General features: G+C 38.6%; 2 protein-coding genes and 1 long non-coding RNA gene across 5 annotated transcripts in view; 2 read left to right on the forward strand and 1 right to left on the reverse strand.

Annotated features, from left to right (window-relative positions):
* The window catches only part of CHUK (component of inhibitor of nuclear factor kappa B kinase complex), a 44,393-nt gene extending 23,146 nt beyond the window's left edge, over positions 1 to 21,247 (forward strand). Inside the window, exons 10-21 of one of the 3 annotated variants that reach the window (XM_025880453.2) lie at positions 1,939 to 2,133; positions 3,120 to 3,222; positions 6,217 to 6,340; positions 6,738 to 6,889; positions 9,147 to 9,208; positions 10,374 to 10,483; positions 11,295 to 11,344; positions 15,948 to 16,044; positions 16,340 to 16,487; positions 16,877 to 17,010; positions 19,043 to 19,142; positions 19,903 to 21,247. In XM_025880453.2, the coding sequence (XP_025736238.1) occupies positions 1,939 to 2,133; positions 3,120 to 3,222; positions 6,217 to 6,340; positions 6,738 to 6,889; positions 9,147 to 9,208; positions 10,374 to 10,483; positions 11,295 to 11,344; positions 15,948 to 16,044; positions 16,340 to 16,487; positions 16,877 to 17,010; positions 19,043 to 19,142; positions 19,903 to 19,932 (1,305 nt within the window). In that variant the 3' untranslated portion in view covers positions 19,933 to 21,247. The remainder of the gene's footprint in view (positions 1 to 1,938; positions 2,134 to 3,119; positions 3,223 to 6,216; positions 6,341 to 6,737; positions 6,890 to 9,146; positions 9,209 to 10,373; positions 10,484 to 11,294; positions 11,345 to 15,947; positions 16,045 to 16,339; positions 16,488 to 16,876; positions 17,011 to 19,042; positions 19,143 to 19,902) is intronic. The other 2 variants (XM_025880454.2, XM_073904314.1) reach the window with 2 other exon arrangements.
* On the reverse strand, positions 5,632 to 10,090 carry LOC141374643 (uncharacterized). Its single transcript, XR_012381687.1, has 3 exons — positions 9,945 to 10,090; positions 5,760 to 5,868; positions 5,632 to 5,678 (listed from the first exon to the last, which is right to left on the reverse strand). It is a non-coding gene; the product is annotated as an uncharacterized lncRNA (long non-coding RNA).
* A 1,977-nt stretch (positions 21,248 to 23,224) lies between the features above and the next one.
* ERLIN1 (ER lipid raft associated 1) overlaps positions 23,225 to 24,400 on the forward strand; it is a 37,934-nt gene continuing 36,758 nt past the window's right edge. The window contains exons 1-2 of the mRNA XM_025880458.2: positions 23,225 to 23,386; positions 23,673 to 23,795. Of these exons, the coding sequence (XP_025736243.1) occupies positions 23,683 to 23,795 (113 nt within the window). The 5' untranslated portion in view covers positions 23,225 to 23,386; positions 23,673 to 23,682. The remainder of the gene's footprint in view (positions 23,387 to 23,672; positions 23,796 to 24,400) is intronic.

Raw genomic sequence — 24,400 nt, forward strand, 5'->3', positions numbered from 1 at the left:
TCCTATTATACCCTAAGGGGACATCATTTTAGGTACATTTGAACTGGATTATATATATATATTTTTTTAAGATTGATTTATATGAGAGGGATGCCTGGGTGGCTCAGTTGTTAAGTGTCTGCCTTTAGCTCAGGTCATGATCCCACGCTGTCTCTCTCTCTGTCAAATAAATAAATAAAATCTTAAAAAAAAAAAAAAGATTTACTTACATGAGAGAGCGAGCGAGTGGGGGAGGGGCAGAGAGAGAGAATCTCCAGCAGACTCCCTGAGCCCAACACAGGGAGCATGGAGCCCAATGCAGGGCTCATCTCATGACCCTGAGATCATGACCTGAGTCAAATTCAAGAGACGGGTGCTCAACTGACTGAGACACCCAGGTGCCCCTGGATTATTTATATTCTTTGATTATACTCATCCCTTTTACCTCTCTGCCTCTGCCTACCTTGTTTGCTACCTAGAAGAACCTTTCTTCTTTGAATCTTTCCTTGTTCTAATCTTCCTTCCTTTCCAAAGTTTAGCTCATAGTGCCTCCTCTCTTATAAAGTGTCCCTTTCCTCCCACCAAGTAAACTCCATTGGAATCTGCACAATACTTTACATTATTATAGTACATATAGCATTTTGCCTTGTATTTTAGTTCTCTTAATGTTTCTTAATATCTTCTATTTGGCCATTATCCCCTGGAGGGCAAGGATCATAAGTTACTCAATTTGCATACCCACTACCACCACAACACACTTAATAGTATTTACCATAGTAGTCACTCATTAAATACTTGAGGAACAAAAGGATAAATGTAAGTTATATTTCCTCTCTCTTTCTTTTGCTCTCTTATGGTTCAGCTTTGGTTGTGGGATTTCATGATTACTTACCTAGTTTGACATAAACCCTGTGTAAAAGTATATATCCACCTTAGGATATCCATCCTGAATTTCTGCTATTGTTATTAGTGGCAGCTGTCATAACATCTGCCTAGGATGGGAAGGAGTGGGAGGTCTCAGTTGGGATACTGGTTTTGTAAATCCATGTCAACTTTGACAATTCCCTTCTCTTCCTCTCACGTTTTTCAAATATAAAGGTTATGGTTATTCTAAAAGGAAAGTTAATGCTTTACCTCGGTAATAAGCATTTCTAGCAGAAATAATTTTAATCTAACAATACACTGTATGTTATTTGAATTTAAAGAAAAATAATTTTAATCATTTGCATACACTAGTCAATATAATGCACTGGAGAAATATAGGTATTTGTATGGCTTATCTAAGGACAATAGAAAGAAGAGGATTTAAAATCATGTTGTTTTCAAAAGACTTCTCAGGGCTCTGGTTTCTCTCTGCCAAAATGGAGCTTAGAAGATCTAATTAACAGGATGTTATGTGAAAGCACTTAACTCTGTGGTTGGCATCCAGGGACTTCATAAATGGTAGTATTTCCTTCCAGGTCTACGATAAGTTTCTGAGAATAAATAAATGTTGCCTTTTTTTTATTGTTTAAATTTTTAAAAATTAATTAATTAAATTTTTTTAGAGAATCCCAAGGAGGCTCCATGCCCAGCGTGGAGCCTGAAGCGGGGCTTGATCTCACAACCCTGAGATCATGACCTGAGCTGAAATCAAGAGTTGGATGATTAACTGACTGAGCCACCCAAGCACCCCTAAATGTTGCCTTTTAAAATTGGGGTTTTTATCTCTAGATTTTGTACATCCCTATAATTTTGAAACTTTATTCTTTGGATCTAACATCTGCTATAGGAAAGTAATGTCTACTGTTCAGTTTTCAGAATGTCATTTCATAATTTTGGAAGGAGATCTCATTTTGGAAAATGATCGAATCTTGTTTAGTATAAGATAATGCCTTTTGCTCATATTCCCTTTAGTATCTAGCAGTGAATCTTTTATGTAGTAAATGATCAATAATCATTTTTTTCTAATTTATACAGATAGTACACATCCTAAATATGACTTCTGCAAAGATAATTTCTTTTTTGTTACCACCTGATGAAAGTCTTCATTCACTACAGTCTCGTATTGAGCGTGAAACTGGAATAAATACTGGTTCTCAAGAGCTTCTTTCAGAGACAGGAATTTCTCTGGATCCTCGGAAACCAGCCTCTCAATGTGTTCTAGATGGAGTCGTAAGAGAATTCTAATATACCTAGAGTATAAGAAATCTGAATCTGTTAGCATAGAGGGATTGCATGGCCTGCATTTTTTTTGATGCATAGTTGGAATCCCCTTGGGGGGAGGTGTGCACCTTACAATTCTTACTTTAATTTTATCCTACTCATTACTCTTATCACTGCTTTGCAAGGTGAACAAGATATGCTTTAAACTTTGTATGACTTTCTCTTTGGTGCCAGTTTTCTCTTTCTTTTTTTCCCCTTTTGTACTTAAAGCCTAGAACCTTGAAATTAGACCAGCAGAGTCATAGATCCTGCCAGAGGATAGATGGATGGTAAAATATTGTGCTCATGACTCTTTTGTTGTTGTTGTTGTCGTTGTTTTACTTTATTGAGGCACATTTTATATATCATGTAATTTACCCATTTCATGTGTACAATTCAGTGATTTTTTTTCTGTAAATTTGCCTAATTGTGCAGCCATTGCTATAAATCAGTTTTAAGAAATTTCCATATCAATAAGATCCTTCATGTCCACTAACTCTTAATCTCCATTCTGTTCACTTCAGGCAACTACTAATTTACATTCTATCTCTATAATTTGCCTTTTCTAAACACTTCATATAAGTGGAATCATACAGTCTGTAGTTTCTTGTGTCTGACTTCTTTCACTTAGCATTATGTTTTGGAGGTTCATTCATGTCCTAGCATGTATCAGAACTTCATTCCTTTTGATTACTGAATATTCCCATTATATGGATATATGTTGTTACGACTTTTTGCTTTTGTCCTTTTGGGTCTGGTGATTGTTTTTCACTTTAGCCCATATTACAGTTATTTATTTATTTTTCCTGAATAGTAATCTAGACCTTAAATCTGTAAGGTGTATGCTGATAAACATTGACATTATTCATTTGCATTTCACATTAGGAAATGTGGTGTTTAAGTACTTAGAGAACCTAGTATTTTCAAGGATTTTTTTTTAATTGTTTCTTTTTCAGAGAGGCTGTGATAGCTATATGGTGTATTTGTTTGATAAAAGTAAGACTGTATATGAAGGACCATTTGCTTCCAGAAGTTTATCTGACTGTGTAAATTATATTGGTAAGTATAGCTCATTTACTGACTGAGGTTTAAACCTGAAATAATATAATTTTGACTCAGTTTGGTTAGTAGAAATGGTCTTTTGGTGTTTCTGTTTTGTATCTCATACTTTGGGTTTTTAAGTGTGGTGAAAAATGAATTTATGTAGTTTGGAAGGTGAAATGGTAGATTTCACGTCACCTCTAGGTCCTCATTTGGAAGAAGACTTAATTTCCGCAGGATAGGGCTCTCACAGAAGAATGAATCTCCACTATTAATTAAGCCTACTTTCTAGTTGTTCCTTCATTATTTAAGCATGTTCATATATTTCATTTTATCACATGAATACTGCTTAATGTTCAAATGTTTTCATTTATCCTGTGAAAATTATTCTTTCCTTTGGAAGAAGTGATCAATTTCTGTATACTCAAAACTAAAATCAAGCATAATATTGTAAAATCAAGAACAAAACTGGGCATAGGGCTAAAAATATGTAATCTTTCCTCTGTGTTACCTTCTTGTTAGTTTTTTTAACAACAGTTTTAAATTTACAGAAAAATTGAGTAGATAGTACAAAGTTCTCATGTTATTCCCCTTCCCAACACATATCGTTTCCCCAGTTGTTAACATCTTATATTGTATAGTACATTTGTTACAAGTAAAGAACCAATATGTAATTATTAGCTAAAGCCCATACTTTATTCATTTTTCCTTAGCTTTTATCTGGTGTCCTTTTTCTGTTCCAGGATCTCCTCCAGGATATCACATTACATGTAATTGTCTCTTTAGGCTTCTCTTGGCTGTGACAGTTTCTCAGACTTTTCCTTGTTTTTGATCACCGTGTTGACAGCTTTGAGGAATACTGGTCAAGTATTTTTTAGGATGTTCCTCTGTTGCAGTTTCTCTGTTTTTTTTTTTTTCCTCATGATTAGAGTAGGATTAGGGTTTTGAGAGAAAGATCACAGAAGTATAGTGTCATTTTCATCACATTATATGAAGAGTACATACTTTCAATGTAATTTATGACTCTTGGTGATGACCTTGGATCACCTGGCTGAAGTAGTGTCTCTCGGGTTTCTCCACCTTAAAGTTTAGTCTCCCCCCTCCCTATACTGTACTCTTTGGAAGGAAGTCACTATGTAGAACCCAAGGAATGAGGAATTAAGCTTTTAAGCTCCCCCTCTTTTAAGGATATAGTACATAATTTATTTGAAATTCTTTTCCATGTGACATTTGTCTCTTCTCTCCCATTTATTTATTCAATCATTCTGTCAATATGGATACATGGATATTTATCTTATACTTTGATTATAACCCAAGACTAATTTATTTTGTTCTTCAAATTGTTGCATCTTTGGTCACTAGGAGCTCTTTCATTTGGCTTTCTCTGCCTCTTTTACTTGTGCCATCAATTAGGGTTTTTCGATTTTTTTTTTTAGCACTTCCTTTCTGGCACCAAAACATGTTCCAGGTCTATCTTGTATATTTCTTGCCCCAGTCCTAGGATCAGCCATTTCTCCAAGGGGCCCTGGTTGCTTTATTTGGAGAGTAGTGTTAGAAAGCAAAATCTGGACACTAGGAGTGCTTTTTGCTACTGGAGTATCATTTCTTATGCCCTTTTATTTTTTAAAATATATGATTTGTGTGTGTGTGTGTGTGTGTTTGTGAAAAGACTCCCCTCCCCTAGACTTTTTCTTTAAAGTTATTTTGTTTTTGTTTGGTTTGGGGTTTTTTTGTCTGTTGTAGGAACTCTCTGGAGTAAGAATGGGTATATAAGAATAGAAGAAAGGTTATTTGAGACAATTATTAGGGGAGATAAAGATTTTTCCAGATATATGGTATTATTTATTTATTTTTTTTAAAGATTATTTATTTATTTATTTGACAGAGACACAGCGAGAGAGGGAACACAAGCAGGGGGAGTGGGAGAGGGAGAAGCAGGCTTCCCGCGGAGCAGGGAGTCCGATGCGGGGCTCGATCCCAGGACCCTGGGATCATGACGTGAGCCGAAGGCAGACGCTTCACGACTGAGCCACCCAGGCGCCCCTGGTTTTATTTTTTTTAAAGTCTGCTTCAGATAATGTGGTTTTTCAGTATTAACCCAGTGTAGTATCATTTCTCTGAATGTTTTCATTGGAAAATAATAATGGAGACTATAATTGCCACCTTAAAGTATAGGATGAATCTTTTTCAATTTTGGAGAATTTCATAATGTTAAAATGTTAAAATGGAATTTCAATGAACTTAACATATATCTGCCATAGTTTTATTTTTTTACTTAATTTATTTGAGAGTGAGAGGGAGAGAGCATGAGCAGGGGGAGGGGCAGAGGGAGAAGCAGACTCCCTGCTGAGCGGGGATCCCAGCGTGGGGCTCAATCCTGGAACTCCCAGATCATGACTTGAACCAGAGGCAGACACCCAACCGACTGCATCACCCAGGTGCCCCTCCCATGGGTGAAAGTAGCATTCCCTTTACTAAGGGCAAGAGATAACCATCAATAATAATCTTATATATCTGGCATTGAAGAAAGCATATTTTACTAAATTGCTACTTACCCTATATGTTTTTCTCAAGTTGGGTTGGTAGTCCAGGAGATGAAATTTATTATTCAGAGGAAGGAAAGACGATGGAAAGATTGTGGAGGACATGGGACCTCATTTAGAACTTGAAAGGAATAAAGAATTCGGATTAATGGAGATAAAAGGGAGTATTCCCCGTTAGATGCAAGAAAAAAAAAAGACAGATATAGGAATAATTACAAGCTTTGTGATTATATAGTGATTATTCATTTTTATCTCCCCTCATACCTGGAATAGGGTTTGTGTATTGCAGGTGGTCAGTAAATGTATATTGAACTGCATTTAACAGTAACAATTTATTCTTTCTAGCATTAGTTTCTAGAATCTATGGGAATGATATTTGTATGGACAGGAAATCAGAAAGAATGATAGACAAACTCTAAAATTTTAAAAAGTAACTTCCCTCCTCTTTTTTCCATCTTTTTACATAAAGTACGGGACAGCAAAATACAGCTTCCAATTATACAGTTGCGTAAAGTATGGGCTGAAGCAGTACACTATGTGTCTGGGCTAAAAGAAGACTACAGCAGGCTGTTTCAGGGACAAAGAGCAGCCATGTAAGTGGATTCTGTTGTTTATAGGTGCAATGTCATGTGCATTAATGCTCAAGAATTAATCTTGCTGTTTTCACTAATCAGTATTCCATGCAATACTGAAATATTGGGCTAATCTGAAGTGTAATATTCTGACCAGACTTAAGAATTCTTACTAATGATCTGAAACCATCCAGTAGCAATAGTTTGAGAGTAGTTCCTGAAAGGTCCTGGTATAAGAAGATTGTGTTATCTTAGAATATCACAGGCAGGGAGTCTTTAGAGATTAGATTCTAGAGATTAACTATTTCTCACAGATTGATAATAGAAATTTAGGCTTTGGATTTATTGCAATTTAAGCTATTAAATTTTTGTCCAATGTTTCTGAAATACTGTTTTTTTTTTTTTGGCTGTGGTTTAGGTTAAGTCTTCTTAGATACAATGCTAACTTGACAAAAATGAAGAACACTTTGATCTCAGCATCTCAGCAACTGAAAGCTAAATTGGAGTTTTTCCACAAAAGCATTCAGCTTGACTTGGAAAGATACAGTGAGCAGATGACTTATGGGATATGTGAGTGTTCGGGTCACATGTTTGAAAGAAGTGTTGAATCTCTTGAAGCTGTCTGCTACTTTGCCTTCTTGCCTCATAGCCCATTGTTTTATTTATATTCACGTTAGAACAAGAGATAGGTTGCCTCAAGTCGTCATAAACAGTGTTTGTACCGAATAGTAGCTCCTTTAACCTTTCGTTTAGCAACTTTACTTCTCCACAGTTGGACTATAATTGGACTAAAATTGTTTAGCTCCAGAAAAATTCAAAAGCAATTTAAGAACTTTTGATTTTCAAGCCTCATTTTTTTTTAAAGATTTTATTTATTTATTTGACAGAGACATAACGAGAGGGAACACAAGCAGGGGGAGCGGGAGAGGGAGAAGCAGGCTTCCCGCGGAGCAGGGAGCCCGATGTGGGGCTCGATCCCACCTGGGACCACGACCCGAGCCGAACGCAGATGCCTAACGGAGCCACCCAGAAGCCCCTCAAGCCTCATTTTTAAAATAGATACAAAGTTTTGGGGCGCCTGGGTGGCGCAGTTGGTTAAGTGTCCAACTCTTGGTTTTGTCTTAGGTTATGATCTCGGGGTCCTGAGATTGAGCCCCACAATGGGCTCCGTGCTCAGCATGGAGTCTGCTTAAGACTTTCTCTCCTTCGGGCGCCTGTGTGGTTCAGTTGGTTAAGCGACTGCCTTCGGCTCAGGGCATGATCCTGGAGTCCTGGGATCGAGTGCCGCATTGGGCTCCCTGCTCAGTGGGGAGTCTGCTTCTCCCTCTGACCCTCCCTCATCTCATGTGCTCTCTCGCTCTCTCTCTCTCTCTCTCATTCTCGCTCTCTCAAATAAATAAATAAAATCCTTAAAAAAAAAACCTTTCTCTCCCTCTCCCTCTGCCCCTCCCCCCCGTGCATGCTCTCGCTCTCTCTCACTCTCAAATAAATAAATAAATCTTTTAAAAAAAATAGGTACAAAGTCTGTATTGGGGTGACTCCTTAACCAGGGAAATCTTAAACTATCTTTCTGTAAATAATAACACAAATAATTCCAGGAGTTTTTCTCCCAAATCACCTACTGTCGAGTCCCATTTTTTTTTAATATAGTACACAGTCTCCAGTTTCTTACTATTTGACTCCAAGCTCTCTCCCTTCAGATGCATTAAGGAAATGTAAGATGCTGAAGGGGTCACTGCCAGTATTTCTATTTTCTGTCATAAAACAAATTCATTTTTGGGAAACAAGTCCTGTTTGTATACTTGTCTTGAGCAAGTATAGGTGCTGAATAAATGATCAGCAGTGTCCAATTGGGTGAATAAGTTTACCCACTGGAGCTGGTTCTATGATGTTTTATTTCTATTTGTGTATAATAGGCATTCTGGTGAGTGACAAAACACTAATTATTTCACCAAATTATCTTTGACTAGTCAGCTGTATATTTTATACAAGTGTTAAAAAAGAATGACATAGACCTGTATACTGATATTAAAAGATCACTTGGGTCTTTAATAGCAGTGATGTTTTAAGTTGGGGAAACAAGCAAAGAAAGAAAAGCATATAGAGATGGTCTCACTTGTGAGGGAAAAGGGTATGTGTCTATGTAACAAATGATTAACAGTAAGATCTTTAGAGTGGAGAGGAGGAAGAGAGAGTCTTTTCTTTTTATATCCTTTTATAGTATTTGATTTTTTAAAAAATCATGTATTTTCTTTTTTTCATTTTTAAGAGAAAACCATTTATATTGGTTTCTTAGGGGTGCCATAACAAGTTACTGTAAACTGGATGGCTTAAAACCACAGAAATTTACTGTCTCACAGTTCCAAAGGCTGAAAATCCAAAATCAGGGTATTGGCAGGGTCATGATCCCCCTGAAAGCTATGGGGAAGAATACGTCCTTGCTTCTTCCTAGCTTCTCATGGTTTGCCAACAGTCCTTGGCTCCTTGGATTGCAGCTGCAGCACTGTAATCTCTGCCTCTGTTATCAAAATAGAGCTCTCCCTTCTTATGCCTGGGTCTCCGATCTCTTCTTATAAGGATATTAGTCATACTGGATTAATCAACCCTACTCCAGGATGACCTCTTAATTTAGCTAATTGCATCTGTAGTGACCCTATTTCCAAATAAGGTAACATTCTGAGGTACTGAATTAAGACTTCAACATATCTTTTTGGGGGACAGTTCAACTATAACAGCATTTCTGATGTTGATATGGCAAGGAGGTGGATAGGTCAGTAATTAAAGCTATGGCTATTTCTGAGATAACCAATTAATACTTTTTTTTTAGCCTCAGAAAAAATGTTAAAAGCATGGAAGGAAATGGAAGAAAAGGCTATCCACTATGCTGAGGTAAGATCACTAGTTCATTCTATATGCTTATTAATTCCTGAGGTCTCTTTTAGAAATTGTCTTTGGTTTTGGTATGTAGAATATTTTTCATGTTATCCCTGAGTATCAGAAAAAATCTAGTAGATGCTTTGTGTACCATAGCTGATAAAAACAAGGGCTTTGGACAAATGAGATAAAACTGAAACCTCACTAAACTTCAGTTTCTAAGGGCGCCTGGGTGGCTCAGTCAGTGAAGTGTCTGCCTTTGGCTCAGGTCATGATCCCAGGGTCCTGGGATCGAGCCCCGCATAGGGCTCCCTGCTCAGTGGGGAGCCTGCTTCTCCCCCTCCCTCTGCCGCTCCGCCTGCCTGTGCTCTCTCTCTCTCTCTCAAATAAATGAATAAAAAAACCCTTCAGTTTCCATATTCTATTATGTGGACTTACCCTTTTTAGTAGGGTTATGCAGATTAAATGGGAGTAAATAATAAATGGTAGCTATTGCTGTTATTTTTATGAGCGGTTTAGATAGGATAGTTATACATCTTGGTTACCTGAAATGGTCCTAGTTTATACCTGCCTTGCCATAATTATCAATAGTACTCCCTTTCACTCTCAAAATTATGCTTGTTTGGACAATAAATTATATATATGGTCATGCTAGTTATAGCTCATTCTCTAGGAGGCATATTCCTTCCTCAGCTCTTATATCCTTCCATGGTCCCACTAAATTGTTACTCTCTTGGATGCCAGTACTTACCCCAGGGACATGTGTAAGGCAGTTGATATCCTTGGGTAGAAAACCCATTATCTTTATCTTTCTGCATTCTTATTCAAGGCAGTTGGGAACAAGAGGCAGTGAAAATCATAGAACTGAGATGCACTGGTTTTGGTGGCCACTTTTTCTCTGTCTCGTTAGTGACACCTCTGTCTCTTTGCTTCTCAGGAGGAGAAAGCAAATGCTAGTAGTTTACTGTTGTCAGAAGAGAAAAGAGAGAAGCATAGGTATTAAGTCTGTTCTTGCATGAAAGATTGTCAGAATCTGAAGGATAAAAAAGCTCGGACAAAATCAGCATTTCATATTAAATCATTTAGTTCCCCTACTGTTGCAGCAAGTCATTCTCTGAGTTCTTTTCTGTTTTGTGTAGTGGTGAGCCTGTCATTTCTTTTGTGTTTCATCATATATTAGGTGGGTGTCATTGGTTACCTAGAGGATCAGATCATGTCCCTGCACACTGAAATCATGGAGCTGCAGAAGAGCCCTTATGGAAGACGTCAGGCAGACTTAATGGAATCTCTGTAAGTAAGGAAGTCTTGTGTTGCTGGTATTGGTGACAAAAAAAATTTTTTTTTTGTCTCAGGTGGTTCTTCCTGTGTATATCTGGCATATTAAGCCTGCATCTGTTCTTTTCTATAGTTTTTCTTTCTCCAAATATATTGCCATCATATTTTAAAAGGAAGTTTTTCTTAGTCACAGAAATTTTGGAAATAACTTCAGGGACGACCTTTGCTTTTTTAATCAAAGCATCTTTTCATATGAGTGTTACAAATTTTCAAGTATTCTAAGTTACAAACTATTGCTCTACTTACCATAGTTCTGGCCCAAGTTATTGTCCATTAAATGCCCTAAATGAGGTTAACTTTCTAAGTGAATCTGGATAGAAATTTCAGATTTTTTTTTCCCTGATCACAGGCCTTCATTTTTGCCCACTTAAGTGTTTCTGATGCAGGAATGTTGTATATGTGATGGTAGATCAGAGCAGATAATGAAGTATATTAAACTTTGCGTTTTTATTTATTTATTTTTTAAATTTTTTTAAAAAGATTTTATTTTTAAGTAATCTCTACACGCAGCGTGGGGCTTGAACTCATGACCCCAAGATCAAGAGTTGCATGCTTTACTGACTGAGCCAGCCAGGTGCACCTAAACTTTGCATTTTTTAGATCTTGCTTATTACTCAGTGAAATGCTCTGTAAAATGTTTGTTAGCAATATGTACTTGCTTTAAAATAGGTTTATACTCTATTCAAATAATATTGTTCATTTCAAGTTGTTAATTATTAGTCATTGAATTATCTTCACTTTTGGAAGCATGTTTTCTCTTTCATAGGGAACAGCGTGCCATTGATCTGTATAAGCAGTTAAAGCACAGACCTTCAGGTAAGACACTTACCACTGTACACAAAGGCATTTTAGGAAACCATCACAAACTTAACAAATCCAGGGGATTGAATTTTAAAACAAGCTGCAGAATAAATTCCAGTTTTGGTATTGCCGTAGAGCTGTTTATGGTACAACAGCTTTTAAGTTGGTGAGAATTTGAGAGATTAGGAAGGCAAAGTAACAAGAAAATTGGGGTAGAAAACTTTTTAAAGGGAAGTGAAAGGAAGGAATGAAAGAGAAAAAAGGAACTCAAAGAAGGGGAAGAGGAAGCAAGAAAATCTGTGGAAAGATAGAAAAAATAAGTGCTGCTTAAGATTAGAGAGGTTGGAAAGAATTTGATATGATGGATTCAGGTGTGGAATGATCAGAGGGAAGGCCCATGTGCGAGGCCAAAGCATGTACCTTGAAAATTATGCCTTCATCTGCACCTGGTAACTGCTTATTTCATTGGCAAAACAATTCCTGTCGAACATTTGCTGAATACAGAACATGGTCTGTTGACAAGAGCATTGGAGTGGTAATTGGAAGGCTTGGATTCTAGATTGGGTAGCTTACTGACCAAGTACCTAATTTTCTTGTAACTAATTTTCCTCTTCTGTCAAATGGGGCTGAAACCCAGCTTTCCTAACTCAGTGAGTGTGTGTAGCAATGTATTTGAGAGGGTGTTTGTGAAAATGCCTTGAGAAGTAGAAAGTATTATGCATCTGTAAGATATTATCCTTCTGTTAAAAATTGATTTGTTCTGATGGGTTATAGAAGAAATAAAGGTGAAGCCTGTGCCTTAATTTGGTATATATACCTAAATTACCAATAAATAAGTAAAATAAAAGACATAAGTTTTATACTTTAAAATTTACAAACATATGCAAATTAATATCCATCCATATGAAAGTCTATCTTAACAAATAATGTGATCTCCTTTACATTGGTTTTTATTGGAGTGGAATTTGTTAAGTTTATTCCTACAGACATTTATGAGGTACATATAAGATAGGCACCTGACCCTGCTTGGGGTTAGGGATGGTTAAAGGTTTCTTGCAGGAGATGACATCTGAGATAAGCCTTAAAGGGTAAGTAGCAGTAGCTAGGTGAAAGGAGCTGGGCTCTTGGATATACAAGTATAGTTGTAAAGACACGTATGTGTAACACTTAGCATGTTTGAGGAAATGCAGTGACTGGATTATAGAGTTTTGGGAGAGAGAGGCTGGATCAGATGTGGCTGTATCATAAAGGATCTGGTATGTTATGGTAATGGATGATGGATCATGGCACTAGTACCAAACTATGCAGGTAGTCATACTTTTCACCACTATGCATTCACAGTTAAAAAAAAAGTTTCATGTAAGTATGTTCTTGATAAAGTAATAAGAATTCTATTTAAATCTCAACCCTTGGGTACATGTCTTTTCAATATTCTGTGTGATGAAATGGGAAGTGCCCCTAGAGCACTTCTGCTCCATACTGAAGTGTGCTGTTTTTCTTAGGAAAGCCACTGTGTCAGGTGTCTTCTCAAAAGTTAGTGAAGCATGACTGTCACTTTAAGGGGAAAAAAAAAACAATGTTAGTTGGCAATGATAAAATTCCATATTTCAGGCAAAAAAATAGAATTTAGGAAAACTTGTATCCATCAACTGAAATTTGTCAGCTTCTCAGTACTTATAAACTTTTTTGATGAGATCAGTGGTGATACTAAAAAGAGTTGCAAAAATGTAAAACAAGGCCAGTTTTCTCACTAACATTTTTTGGAAAATAGTTATTTTTAATAAAAATATGTTAACAGGTAGTGAGTTTTTTGTTATTTTTAAGTAAATAAGTATTTTTAAACAAGAATTTTTGAGTGTATAGGGATCCTGAGACCAGTAAGTTGAGGACTGCTTATCTAGGCTATTCTTTTCAGAAGCTTTGCTGTTAAGGAAAAAAAGGTGAGGAGCTAAGTGATGTAGAATCAGGGGAGGTCAGTCTTCAGAAGGTAGACTTGAACATATTTATGTGCTTGGGGCCAAAAGTCTGTGAAGAGGGAGGTCCCTAAACAAGCTTGAAAGGCTGACTCAATTAGGCTTGCTTCCACTGATATTAGAGGGATTGACGGTGTGGATACTAACACTTCTGTGGGTGTAGGGGTTGGAAGGTGGGGCTCTTACTGTTGTGGCCTCCCATCCTGAAGTAAGAAGTGGGGTTAACTGTTAACAGAAGAGGTGATGGGGTTAACAGAAGAGGTGATGACTACATAGATTTAAAGAGTATGCTAAAGATTTTTAAAAGCTGGTGTGTGCAATGGAAGATATTGCTGACCCAGAACATTTATTAAGAATCCAGAGCAGAAGTGAAAACCTGTGAATTAGTAGTGACAACAGAGGAAATGGTAGTATAATTTTTTTGTTGGTGGTGTTTAGTGGCTTGGCTGCAGGAACTGACAGAGCAGATGGTTAGACTGATCCAGGCTTAGGATTTTGCAGAAAGTAATATAAGTGATAGAAGTTATGGTTAGAATAAAATAATTGAAACTTAAGATTTCAATAGAGCAAGTCTAATTCTTTTTTTCCCTTTAATCAATGTTCATTACTCCCACTCTTCTGGTCAATGAATTGAGTATTGCAGATAAAGATACACAAAATTCCATCCATTGGCTCAAATTACCTTCCTGTAGTCAGTGATAGCATTTGTTTGTTGTTGTTGCCTCTTCCTCCTCCCCTCCCCCTCCTCATTATTATTATTATTATTAAGGATTTTAAGTAATCTCTACACCCAATGTGGAGCTCAAACTCACAACCCTGAGATCAAGAGTTGCACACTCCACCGACTGAGCCAGCCAGGCACCCCTGGATTATTTTTATAAAAACTTTGCAGTAGCCCTGTCAGCATACTAGCATATCATAGAGCCTGGAAAGAAATTTCCTATCTGTGTAGCTTCTTCTGATCATTACCTTGAGTGACAAACTAGTTGTAACAAGAAGTTTTGTCTATTGTTGGAGCTTATGTAATCATAGTTGATACATGGTCTCTGGTGTCTTTTCTAGCTTAGAGTTGACTTGAGACTCTTGTTAAGCTAAAAATGGTGAAAAACAACTTTCTTCATTTTGTATGCTGGAGAAGGTGAATGTTCTGAGGTCTCTGACCATCTAAATGAGCTAGTTATATGGGGAAGCTTTCCTGGTCTATGGGATTTAGGAAGGAGTGCTGTTGGGAGAGGAGCCTGTTTGGAATCTCTATCTGGTTGTTAATAAGGGAGAGACAAAGAGGGACATGTGTGGGGAATAAACTTGAGCTATGGGGGAGAGGTCTTTGCAGTAATAACAAAAGACACTGAACTTTTTAAAAACCTTTTTTGATACCCCTTTCATAGTAAAATGTGGGTAATAATAGTAGCCATCTCACAGGACTCTTATGAGGGTTAAATGAGAAGTGTTAAGTAGGTAATAGCAAGTAATATTTTTGCATTTGAGATTAATTATTGTCCAAGGAAATAACCAGCTTGATCTATGAGCAGTCTTCTAGTTTTAAATACTTTTTAAAATATAACAATGCTTTTTTTTTTGAGAGAAAGGGAGAGGTAGCGTAAGCTTTGGACAAAGGGAAAGGGAGAGAGAGAATCTTAAACAGGCTCCACACTCAGCGTGGAGCCTGACACAGGGTTCAATCTTACGACCCTGACATCATGACCTGAGCCGAAATCAAGAGTCAGACACTCAACCGACTAAGCCACCCAGAAGCCCTGTTTTTGTTTTTGTTGTTTTTAAATTGAGGTACATCTATAAACTAGAACGAACTCACTGTTTCCATACACATCCTATTTGAGAACATTTGTCAGCTTCCAGTTTATAATATACTGCCCTCAAACTGAACTTTCAGGGCATCTGCAGGTCCTTTTATTAGTGCATCAGATTTGTCTTAAGTCTGTCAGCTTTTTTCAAAGTTTTCATGGGCTATAAACAGATGGATAGACATGAGATCCCAAGCAACCTAGATGGGGCGAGGGCCTCCTTCTTTTGAACCAGTGAAATTTTGATGACTTGTCCTACTGTTTTGTTTTAAGATTTTATTTATTTATTCACACACGCACACACACACACAGAGCACAAGTAGGAGGAACGGCAGAGAGAGAGGGAGAAGCAGGTTCCTTGCTGAGCAGGGAGCCGGACGTGGGGCTTGACCCCAGGACTCTGGAATCATGACCTGAGCCGAAGGCAGACTCTTAACTGACTGAGCCAACCAGGCGCCCCTGTCCTACTGTTTTTAAATAAATGTTATTAATCATCCAAGAAAAATTGATCTTTCAGCCAGAAAGCTGCATATGTATCTGGGATTTGGGTTAATATGGGTTAAAGATGGGTAAACATATTCTTCTCAAAACAGGCAACTAAGTGCTGTGAAGATACAGTGATAAATTTATATACGCATTATATACACACAAACACACATACTTTGTTTTTAGATATATAATTGTTTATATATTATATAATCTTAAAATTTTAATCCAGTTTTAAGTTTAAATGGAGATGTTCATTAATTAAAACTAGTTCTAGATTTTTAGGAATTTTTTATTTGGAGGCTGGTATGTTCATGCAGAGAGGTTATACCCACTGACTGAGATCTTTTATAGATCACTTCTACAGCGACAGCACGGAAATGGTGAAGATCATTGTACATACTGTTCAGAGTCAGGACCGGGTTCTCAAGGAGCTGTTTGGTCATCTGAGGTAGAAAAATTGTTTTATTTCCTCCTGAGGAGCCAGGGTACTTTTATTATGTTCCTTTCAAAATATAATATCCCTTATTGGTAAATATACTAGACCTAGAAAGATATCTGGCGATACTTTGGGTAGCTTGACCCCAGTTGTGTGCATTTAGGTGTCCTATTTGTGTGCATCACTGTGGAGATCAGTCTCTACATCTGGTGCTGATTGTGGTTCATTTTCCCAGCTGGGTGTGGGAGTATGGTGTACAGTCTTGGGGGAGATATGTAATTATCTGACGCTGATTTCATCTCTCCAGCAAGTTATTGGGCTGTAAGCAGAAGATTATTGATCTACTGCCCAAGGTGGAAGTGGCCCTCAGTAACATCAAAGAAGCTGACAATACTGTCATGTTTATGCAGGGAAAGAGACAGAAAGAAATATGGCATCTCCTTAAAATTGCCTGTGTAAGTAACTTTTAATGAATTATTTTTTTTAACTTAAAGATTTTATTTGACAGAGAGAGAGAGCACAAGCAGGGGGAGTGGCAGAGGGAGAGGGAGAAGCAGGTGCCCTGCCCCATGCAGGGCTTGATCCGAGGATTGGGTTTTTTTCCTCCAACTAAAGTGGAATGAGAAGGGCAGATAAATTCCGTTTTAGTCAAGAAAGGGGTCAAGAACAGGACAGTTTTGTACAGAAATACTTACATAAAGATGGGGATAGGTTCGTACAGAAATATTGTGGTTGTGTATATAAGCCGTGGTAGAAGTGTAAATTTTAGGAATGTTGTAGGAAATTGTATGAATTAATGGTGATGCTTGCCTATAATTTTTTTATTTACTTTTTTCCCCTTCAGACACAGAGTTCTGCCCGGTCCCTCGTAGTATCCAGTCTAGAAGGTGCAGTAACCCCTCAGGCATCAGCATGGCTTCCCCCAACTTCAACAGAACGTGAACAGCCTCTGTCATGCGTGGTAACTCCTCAAGATGGGTGGGTTCACTTTGCAACAATAGATAGTTGTTTTCAAGAGCAGTGGTAGGAATGAGGTAGAGTAGAGCGTAGTGGTTAAGACATAGTCTTCAGTGCCTTATCGACCAGGGTTGAATCCTGACTGTCCCTTTGTAATAACCTTGTGCAAATTAATTTGATTCTTTTAATGTTCACATTTCCTCACCTGTTAAGTGGGAACTGCTGTGAAAATTCAATTAGATGTTGTATGTGAAGTACCTGGGAAGTAAATATCAGCAAATGTTATTTATTTAGCTCAATCCAAGTTCTAAGTTCTCTGTTACTGGCTTATCAGTTCTTCTACCCAAGCTATTTCTTCCATAACCATTTATCTCAGAAATTATGCTCTTTTGCATTTATCATTTTGGGGTTCTTGATCATCACCCCTCTAAAGAATGATTGAGTTTAATCTACTCTATTTTATAACTTAGTATTTCTAAAATTAGACTTTTTTCAATGCTTTAAATCAGTTTTGCAAATAAGAACTCAAGTTTGAAGCCCTGTATTTTCTTTTATTAATTCCTACTCCTCTGCTAAAAGCTGAATGACTACCCATTTCTGTTATTTTTCTCAGCATAAGATGTGCCGTATCCAGAGCCAGTGGCTCTTTGCTAGCTTGTGCATTGTCGCTTTTTTCACAACTCATGGAGGCCTCTACAGCAGCACGAGCATTACCTGGAAACTCTGTCCATAATTAGTTTTGCAGAAGTGCAGCCATGTACATCACTGCTCAGGAGGTCATGCAGTTGCACATTCTGTACTCTACTTTTAAGAGAGAAAAAGCACATGGCAGGAAGGAAAGCTGATATCAGGTATTTTATTTTTTTTAAAGAAAGCAAGTTACAGGGTATATCTTGGGGTCATTAGAGATTTGGCCCAATGTAATACATCCACAGCTACAGCACAGGCTGTAATTTAATTGACTTAGGAAATATTCCATTAATCAGAGTTGAAGCAAATAAAACTTAATACATTACTAACCTTTTTGCTTTTATTAAAGGCATTTAGGTTTGTTAGGGGATGTTAATGGTTGCAAATGTCACCTCTATACAGGTAATTTCTAATTTGAGGTTGTGGTTGTTAGCAAAAGCATGTCATACAGGAATTTTAAATATGTTTTCCAGTAGGAATATGTTACAAAGTAAAATTGATTTCAATTATAATGTACACATAGTACTTAATCGCCAAGGATTGGAATCTGTTGGCCTCAATTTTTCCATCTTTTGAATACGAGCTAAATTAGAATTTAGTTCTAAGCTTATAGTGGCTACCATCCATGGCCTAGAACTGATTTTAGTAAGGTAGAGACAGAGGGTTGGTAAAAGGTAAAGGATAGAGGCCATATGGCAGAGGGAAATGGGGAAGGTAGAAACCAGAATCAGGATTTCCTTCAAATATAAACTTCCAGGGATACTTGTTGGTTCTGGGGAGCTCCCCTGTGATGCTATTTTCTTCTTCTGTCCTCAGGAATCAGCTTGCTTGTTTTCTTTTTCACTGCTGTCACCTGTAGTTTCCAACCAGAGTTTTCACCTTCCCTCATCTTTGCAGACCAGACTGTACTTTTTTATCGTCACCCCTACATTTGTGTCTTTGAAATAAGCATACTGATGTTTCTACTACTTATAAGGAAAGGGAAATAGTCCAGAAACAAAAAGAGATTTTTCATGTATCTGTACTGTAATTATCTCCCCCACCTCCCAGCAAGCATTTTCGGTGTGGGAAGTGTTGTATGGGAGTGCCGCTTTTGTTTCAGAGGAAAATGAGATTGGACTTTTAGTGGACTTCTTCTCATTTGAGCTGGGCAGAGGCAACAGCTTGGATTAACAAGTAGGACTCTGCCTCTGGGTGGGAGGGAGGAGGAAACTGAAGACTATAGGAATCAGCTGCACTGGGGCACTGGCTTGCAGGGCTGCGGGAAGGGCAGTGATCATCCTGACGCTGAAGACCAGAAGGTAGAGGAAATACATATGCCCCTTTGCTGCATTTGAAAAGGCTTTGTTTTTTCATCATACAGGGAGACTATAGCACAAATGATAGAAGAAAATTTGAACTGTCTTGGCCATTTAAGCACTATTATTCATGAAGCAAATGAGGAACAGGGCAGTAGTATGATGGTAAGTTTTATATGGATATGGGTGTTTTAGGTTTGTTGGGTGCAAAGGGTTTTAACTTTCCATGCTAGCCTCATCTGGCATTTGGGATGCATATGGGGAAGAGAAGAACCCAGAAGAAAGACAAAGAACATTTGCGTTATATCCTCGACCTCAAATCCCTGTCTTCTCTTACTCACGGATATTACTCATGGATATACTAGGATTATGTCATCAGTAATCTTCAACAGTAGCATATTTGGTCGAATTGAAGGGTGAACTTTTTTTTGCAATGTGACCACTGAAATTGAATGGTTTGTATCTTTTTGGTTCAGCAATCAATTTTCTCCAGGACGATGGGACAGGATTTGTACTATAATTCAAATGTAGTAACTGTAGTACGCAAAATGAATAATGTTAATACAGTTGTAATTAGAAGTATTAAGAAGATTTGGTTACTGCGAATTACTGATTTGTTAAAACTCAGAGAAACCACAATAAAATGTTTACTGAATTAACTTTACTACAGTTAGTCTCAAGGGCAACTGTTTGTATTTCCTTTCATTAATTATTTACTTCAAATATTTATGAAAACTCTGAAATACTTTTTTAATCGGCAGGAAAGAAGGTAAAACTAAACTCTCTAATTGTAACTTATACTTTTGATTTTTCAACTTTTGATTATAAAATGTTCAAACACACAGAAAACTTGCAAAAAGTAACACCCATAAACCTACTGCTTATAGTCAACATCTAATTGTAACTTTTTCATGCCTGGTTTTAGAATCTTGATTGGAGATGGTTAACAGAATGACTTGCTACTTATTCACTGTCCCCAAACCTATGGAAGTTGTTGGTGCACGTGTTGGAAATTTGTTTTTCTCCCATGAAACCATTCTTCAGATACCAGCAAATGGAAGAAATGGCTATGATCAGAAAATATGCATGATTTTAAAAGCACAGTATTTTGACTTTAGGAAATTTTAACATCTGAACAGACAGAATTTTATGTCAGTGGACTTGTTTAAATATGATAGCTACTTAAGCACATCATGGCAATCCATTTGTCTTCAAACGTGATACAACACTTAACTGACTAAAAACATCTTTTACTATTTAACTTGGGCATGAGGCCAAAAGTAGTATCTGTAATTGGAAAACAAAACTTCAACTAATATATGTGTTCTAAGTTAAAGTTGTTTGCCTGTTTCTGTGGAAGAGACTGCTTTAAGTAAAACTATACTTCATGAAGAATAAACTCTACCTCCTTGTGTTGCATTCAGAAATGCTCTTCCTGGCAACATAAGGAGTTTAATCCCACTGCACATTTGACAGTATCCTTTTCCTACAGAAGGAATTGTGCCTCTGTACCTTTAATACGAGTTGATTCTCACAAATCTTGTTAAATGTGCTATGTGTATATGTATTTAAGATGTACATTTAATAATATCAAGAAGATGCCTGTTAATTTATAATGTGTTTGGAAACTTGTTTTTTCACTTATAAAAAGTGGATCATTTGTTTAATGAATTTTTCATGTCTTGTCCAACAAATTTATAAAGATCTGCACTCCCTTATCTGTAATTCCAAAAATCTAAAAAGCTCTGCAAGCAAGGTCTTTCAAAAGCTTGGTAACAAATCTAATCTGAACTGACATTGAAATCTACTTATCCCATTTAGTGTGAATATTCATTTACTTTGCTGTGGAAATATTAACATATTTGATTATTGGGGGGGGGGCTGCCACAGACCCTGCTGGGTGTTTATGTAGTATGGTATATGTACTGAATTACCTTTCTAAAATCTGAAAATTTCATAATTCTGAAACATCTTGCCCTAAGGGTTTCAGATAAAGGATTGTGGATCTATCATCTGTTAAGTAATTTAGAAGGTATTATGTGTTTTTTAAAAAATGTGAAATGCTTTTATATTCTAGACAGTTTTCCACTTTGTGTATTAAATGATTTTTAAATTACTTTTAGAATCTCTATTCATTATAATCAGATTATGATAGAATGTATGAATATGGTTTAGGAAGAGGTTCCATGAAGTGGAACTGGAGCACAGAATAACATAATGGACCTTCAGTGTACTTTCCTTAGGAATTAAACAGGACTTAATAGTAAAAACAGCATTGGGTAGCTTCTCTTAATATAGTCTTTTTCTCCTGAGATGTCCTGTCACCACTTTCCATGTCTAAAAACCATGCTCATATCTTGCTCTATAAACTGAGGTCTTAGTCACCCCATCCCCATTTTGCTAGTAGTGTCATTTTCCATCATGGAAATCTAGTTTGAAATCTTGGGGCTGTACCCTCCTAACTCTTTAGTTATCTGGTACTACTGTTTCTCTAAATATGGAAATTCTGACTGTCAGCTATTTTAATAGGCAGTTGTCCCTTGCTTCTCTAGTTCTAGAAGGTCTACCCAATAAAACACATATTGGGTACCTGTTGCTTGGAAGACAGTGAGCTAGATGGCAAGATCAGAAACAGTTAACAAAGGCAGTACAAGAAGAATGCTTATCTGGGAGTCTGAACATTGCAAACCATCCAAACACTGAAATGGTTGTTGAAAGGATTTGTTTAAATGACTGCATATTTTCTAAATATCACTGTAATAACTGATAAAAGATCTGTTATAGGGTGTGGCCATTTTATGGTATGGCCGGGGTGATATGGGCAGGTACTGTGAGTCAGAACAGGTTATAGTGAGAGATCACCTAAGACTTGTTTCTATACTATTTTTTATTGGGTCACACCTTTTCAGAGTTGAATGGCAACTGTGGATTGTATACATTTCATTCTTTACTTCCAGCAGTATTATGAAAAACGAAGAGAATCCATCCAGAAAATGGGCTGGAACAAGTTGTTTTTCCTTCTTTTTGCTTTCTGGAAGTAAAATAGCTAAGTTTTGCTAATATCATTTATCTGGAACAGACAAGGTCCCAGATATTTGTAGATAATAAAAGTCCTATGAACAATACAGGTAAGTGCATTTATTGAAGGGACGGGGCAGAGTGGCCTGGGAGGGCTTGCTTTAATGAAGGCTTTAAGTCCTGTTTAGGACTTCTCATTTCCAGTTACTACCTTTGTAATCTTGGCTTCTCTGCCTCCAATCTGTTTCCACTCTAAGCCATTTTGCAGACTCACTGGCCCTAAAGTACTGTTTTCCCATAATTCCCTGCTCAAGGTTACAGAGCCCTGCCATGCTAATCTCCTTTGTCCAGTTGTGGTCCCACTAGCCTTTCAAGGTTTACAGGATTACTGCCCAACCTACTTTAAATACACTGCCTTTATTTCCCTTGTATTCAAACATCTCATTCCCATCTCTACTCTTAACTTTGTCCTTTTTGGTTTTGGTAATGTCGGCACAAAATCCATAACTTAACAGAAGACTCCGGTAAAAAAAAGTCTTTCTGTTTTCCAGTCATCCAGCTCCCTCTCCCTGCGGAAAAAATGCATGCAAGCCTTTCAGAGTCTGGGCCTGGTGTAGCCTCTAACATCCTTTCCAACACATGGGCTTCAAGGAAGTTGCAGTGCTCTTTGAGCCTACCTGGAGCCCCCCACCCCACCCCAACACACACGCACACCACTCTTACGTGCTTAGCTCTTTCTGTTCCAAAGGTCATTTGGGATGACCTTTATGAAGCCCTCACTGGATCGATATTCTGGCACACTAATCGGTGCTCAGAAAAATACCTGATGACTGAAAGACGTGGTCAAATTGAGTATCTTTCTCTTCTGAACTTCCACAACACTTTTCTTGCAACAGGTCTATTGCTCCTGAATTCGCACAGGATCCGTGCCTGAAGCACGTGCTTGTCATACGGTATAAATAGCTACCACACCGAGTGCAGGAGTGGGTTTCTGCACAAGAACAAACTGACCAGTCCCTCGTCCCAGGCGCCACCTCCTTTCCTCTACATCCCTGCTTACAACAGTCGGCCGACTTCCCTTCTCTTCCAGAGCAGGAAACCAGTATTACGCAGACGAGTGCTCACGTACCTCCGAAGGCGGGAGGCCAGGAGAATTTTGTCCTGCCTGCTCCCCGTCTCTCCGGTGGCGCTGTGAGAGCTGCGTCGGCGTGCGTGGCTGCGCAGCCGCAGACCCAGCCGAGTGGGCGGGGCCGGCTCTTGGCGGCTGTTGGCGGCGGTCGGCGCGGCCGGGGAGGCGGCTGCACGTGCAGGCGGGGGCGATGCGTCACTGATCCGTGAGGCCCGGCCTTAGGGTCGGCCTCCCTCTGGAGTCTACGGCTGCCACCTTCTCAGTTAGTGCCTTCCGCCGGGTTTGGGTGGGTGCGAGGGTGGGGAGCGGCCGTTGAGAGAGGGGGGTGTCGGGACGCTCGCCGAGGAGGGGCGGCCCACGGCCCGGTTCGGGCTGAGGGGTTGGCTAGGGGAAGGGGGCTGTGTGAGGAGGGAAGAATGCGAGACAAGGGGCACAGGGCTCCCCGGCTCGGCCTGCGGAAGGACGCCGGCTCTCCCGAGGGAGGGTGGAAACTGGAGGGGGTGGGCCTGTCACTCACGGGGCTGGGGATTCTTTCCTCCCTCATCTAGGAGGAAAAGGATGAATATGACTCAAGCCCGGGTTCTGGTGGCCGCAGTGGTGAGTCTGGTGGTTGTCCTTCTCTACGCCTCCATTCACAAGATCGAGGAAGGACACCTGGCTGTGTACTACAGGTGAGCGGCATGTGCAGTCAGCTCAGGTCTGAAGTAGGTAGAAAGGGGACTCCCCTCAGAGTGAGTCTGTGAAGTTGTACCCTCTTGCAGCATCGGGGAACTCTTCCAGTCTTCGGAAGTGATTTTCGTCCCAGCCCTGGGGGAGTATGGAGGCAGAGCACCCTCTAGGTATTTGTTCTAGTGCCCTGTGCATTTTGTGCAGACGTTAAGACTTTCTCCAGAGAAGTCTTCCTAGCAGACCGCAAACTCAATTACTTGTGGGAAAAACGAAGGAAGAAAGAAAGGCAATCCACTGTGAAAGAAACTCCACTGTGACTGAAGAGGTGGATAAATCACATCGCTGTACAGGCTTTTAGTTTGTAGTTAGAGATGCCATTTAGAAACTCTGGTGCTGTTTGTGGTTGTTCCTTAGATTTTTTTCCCCTCTCATAGTGGAAATAGTGACCGGTTCTGGCTTAGGAAGCCATGATGACCATGACAATTGTTATATCTCTGGGCCTTGAGGGACAAATACAGCATTGATGGGCCACCATTCTCCCACCTTACCCTTTCTTTTCAAGTTAAGGAAAGGAATAACGGGTGTGTTGCTCTCTGGGTGAGGCGGA

The sequence above is a fragment of the Callorhinus ursinus genome, unplaced genomic scaffold (genome assembly GCF_003265705.2).
Source record: "Callorhinus ursinus isolate GAN/ISIS: 27379988/994484 unplaced genomic scaffold, GSC_fseal_2.0 scaffold20, whole genome shotgun sequence".
Lineage (NCBI taxonomy): Eukaryota > Metazoa > Chordata > Mammalia > Carnivora > Otariidae > Callorhinus > Callorhinus ursinus.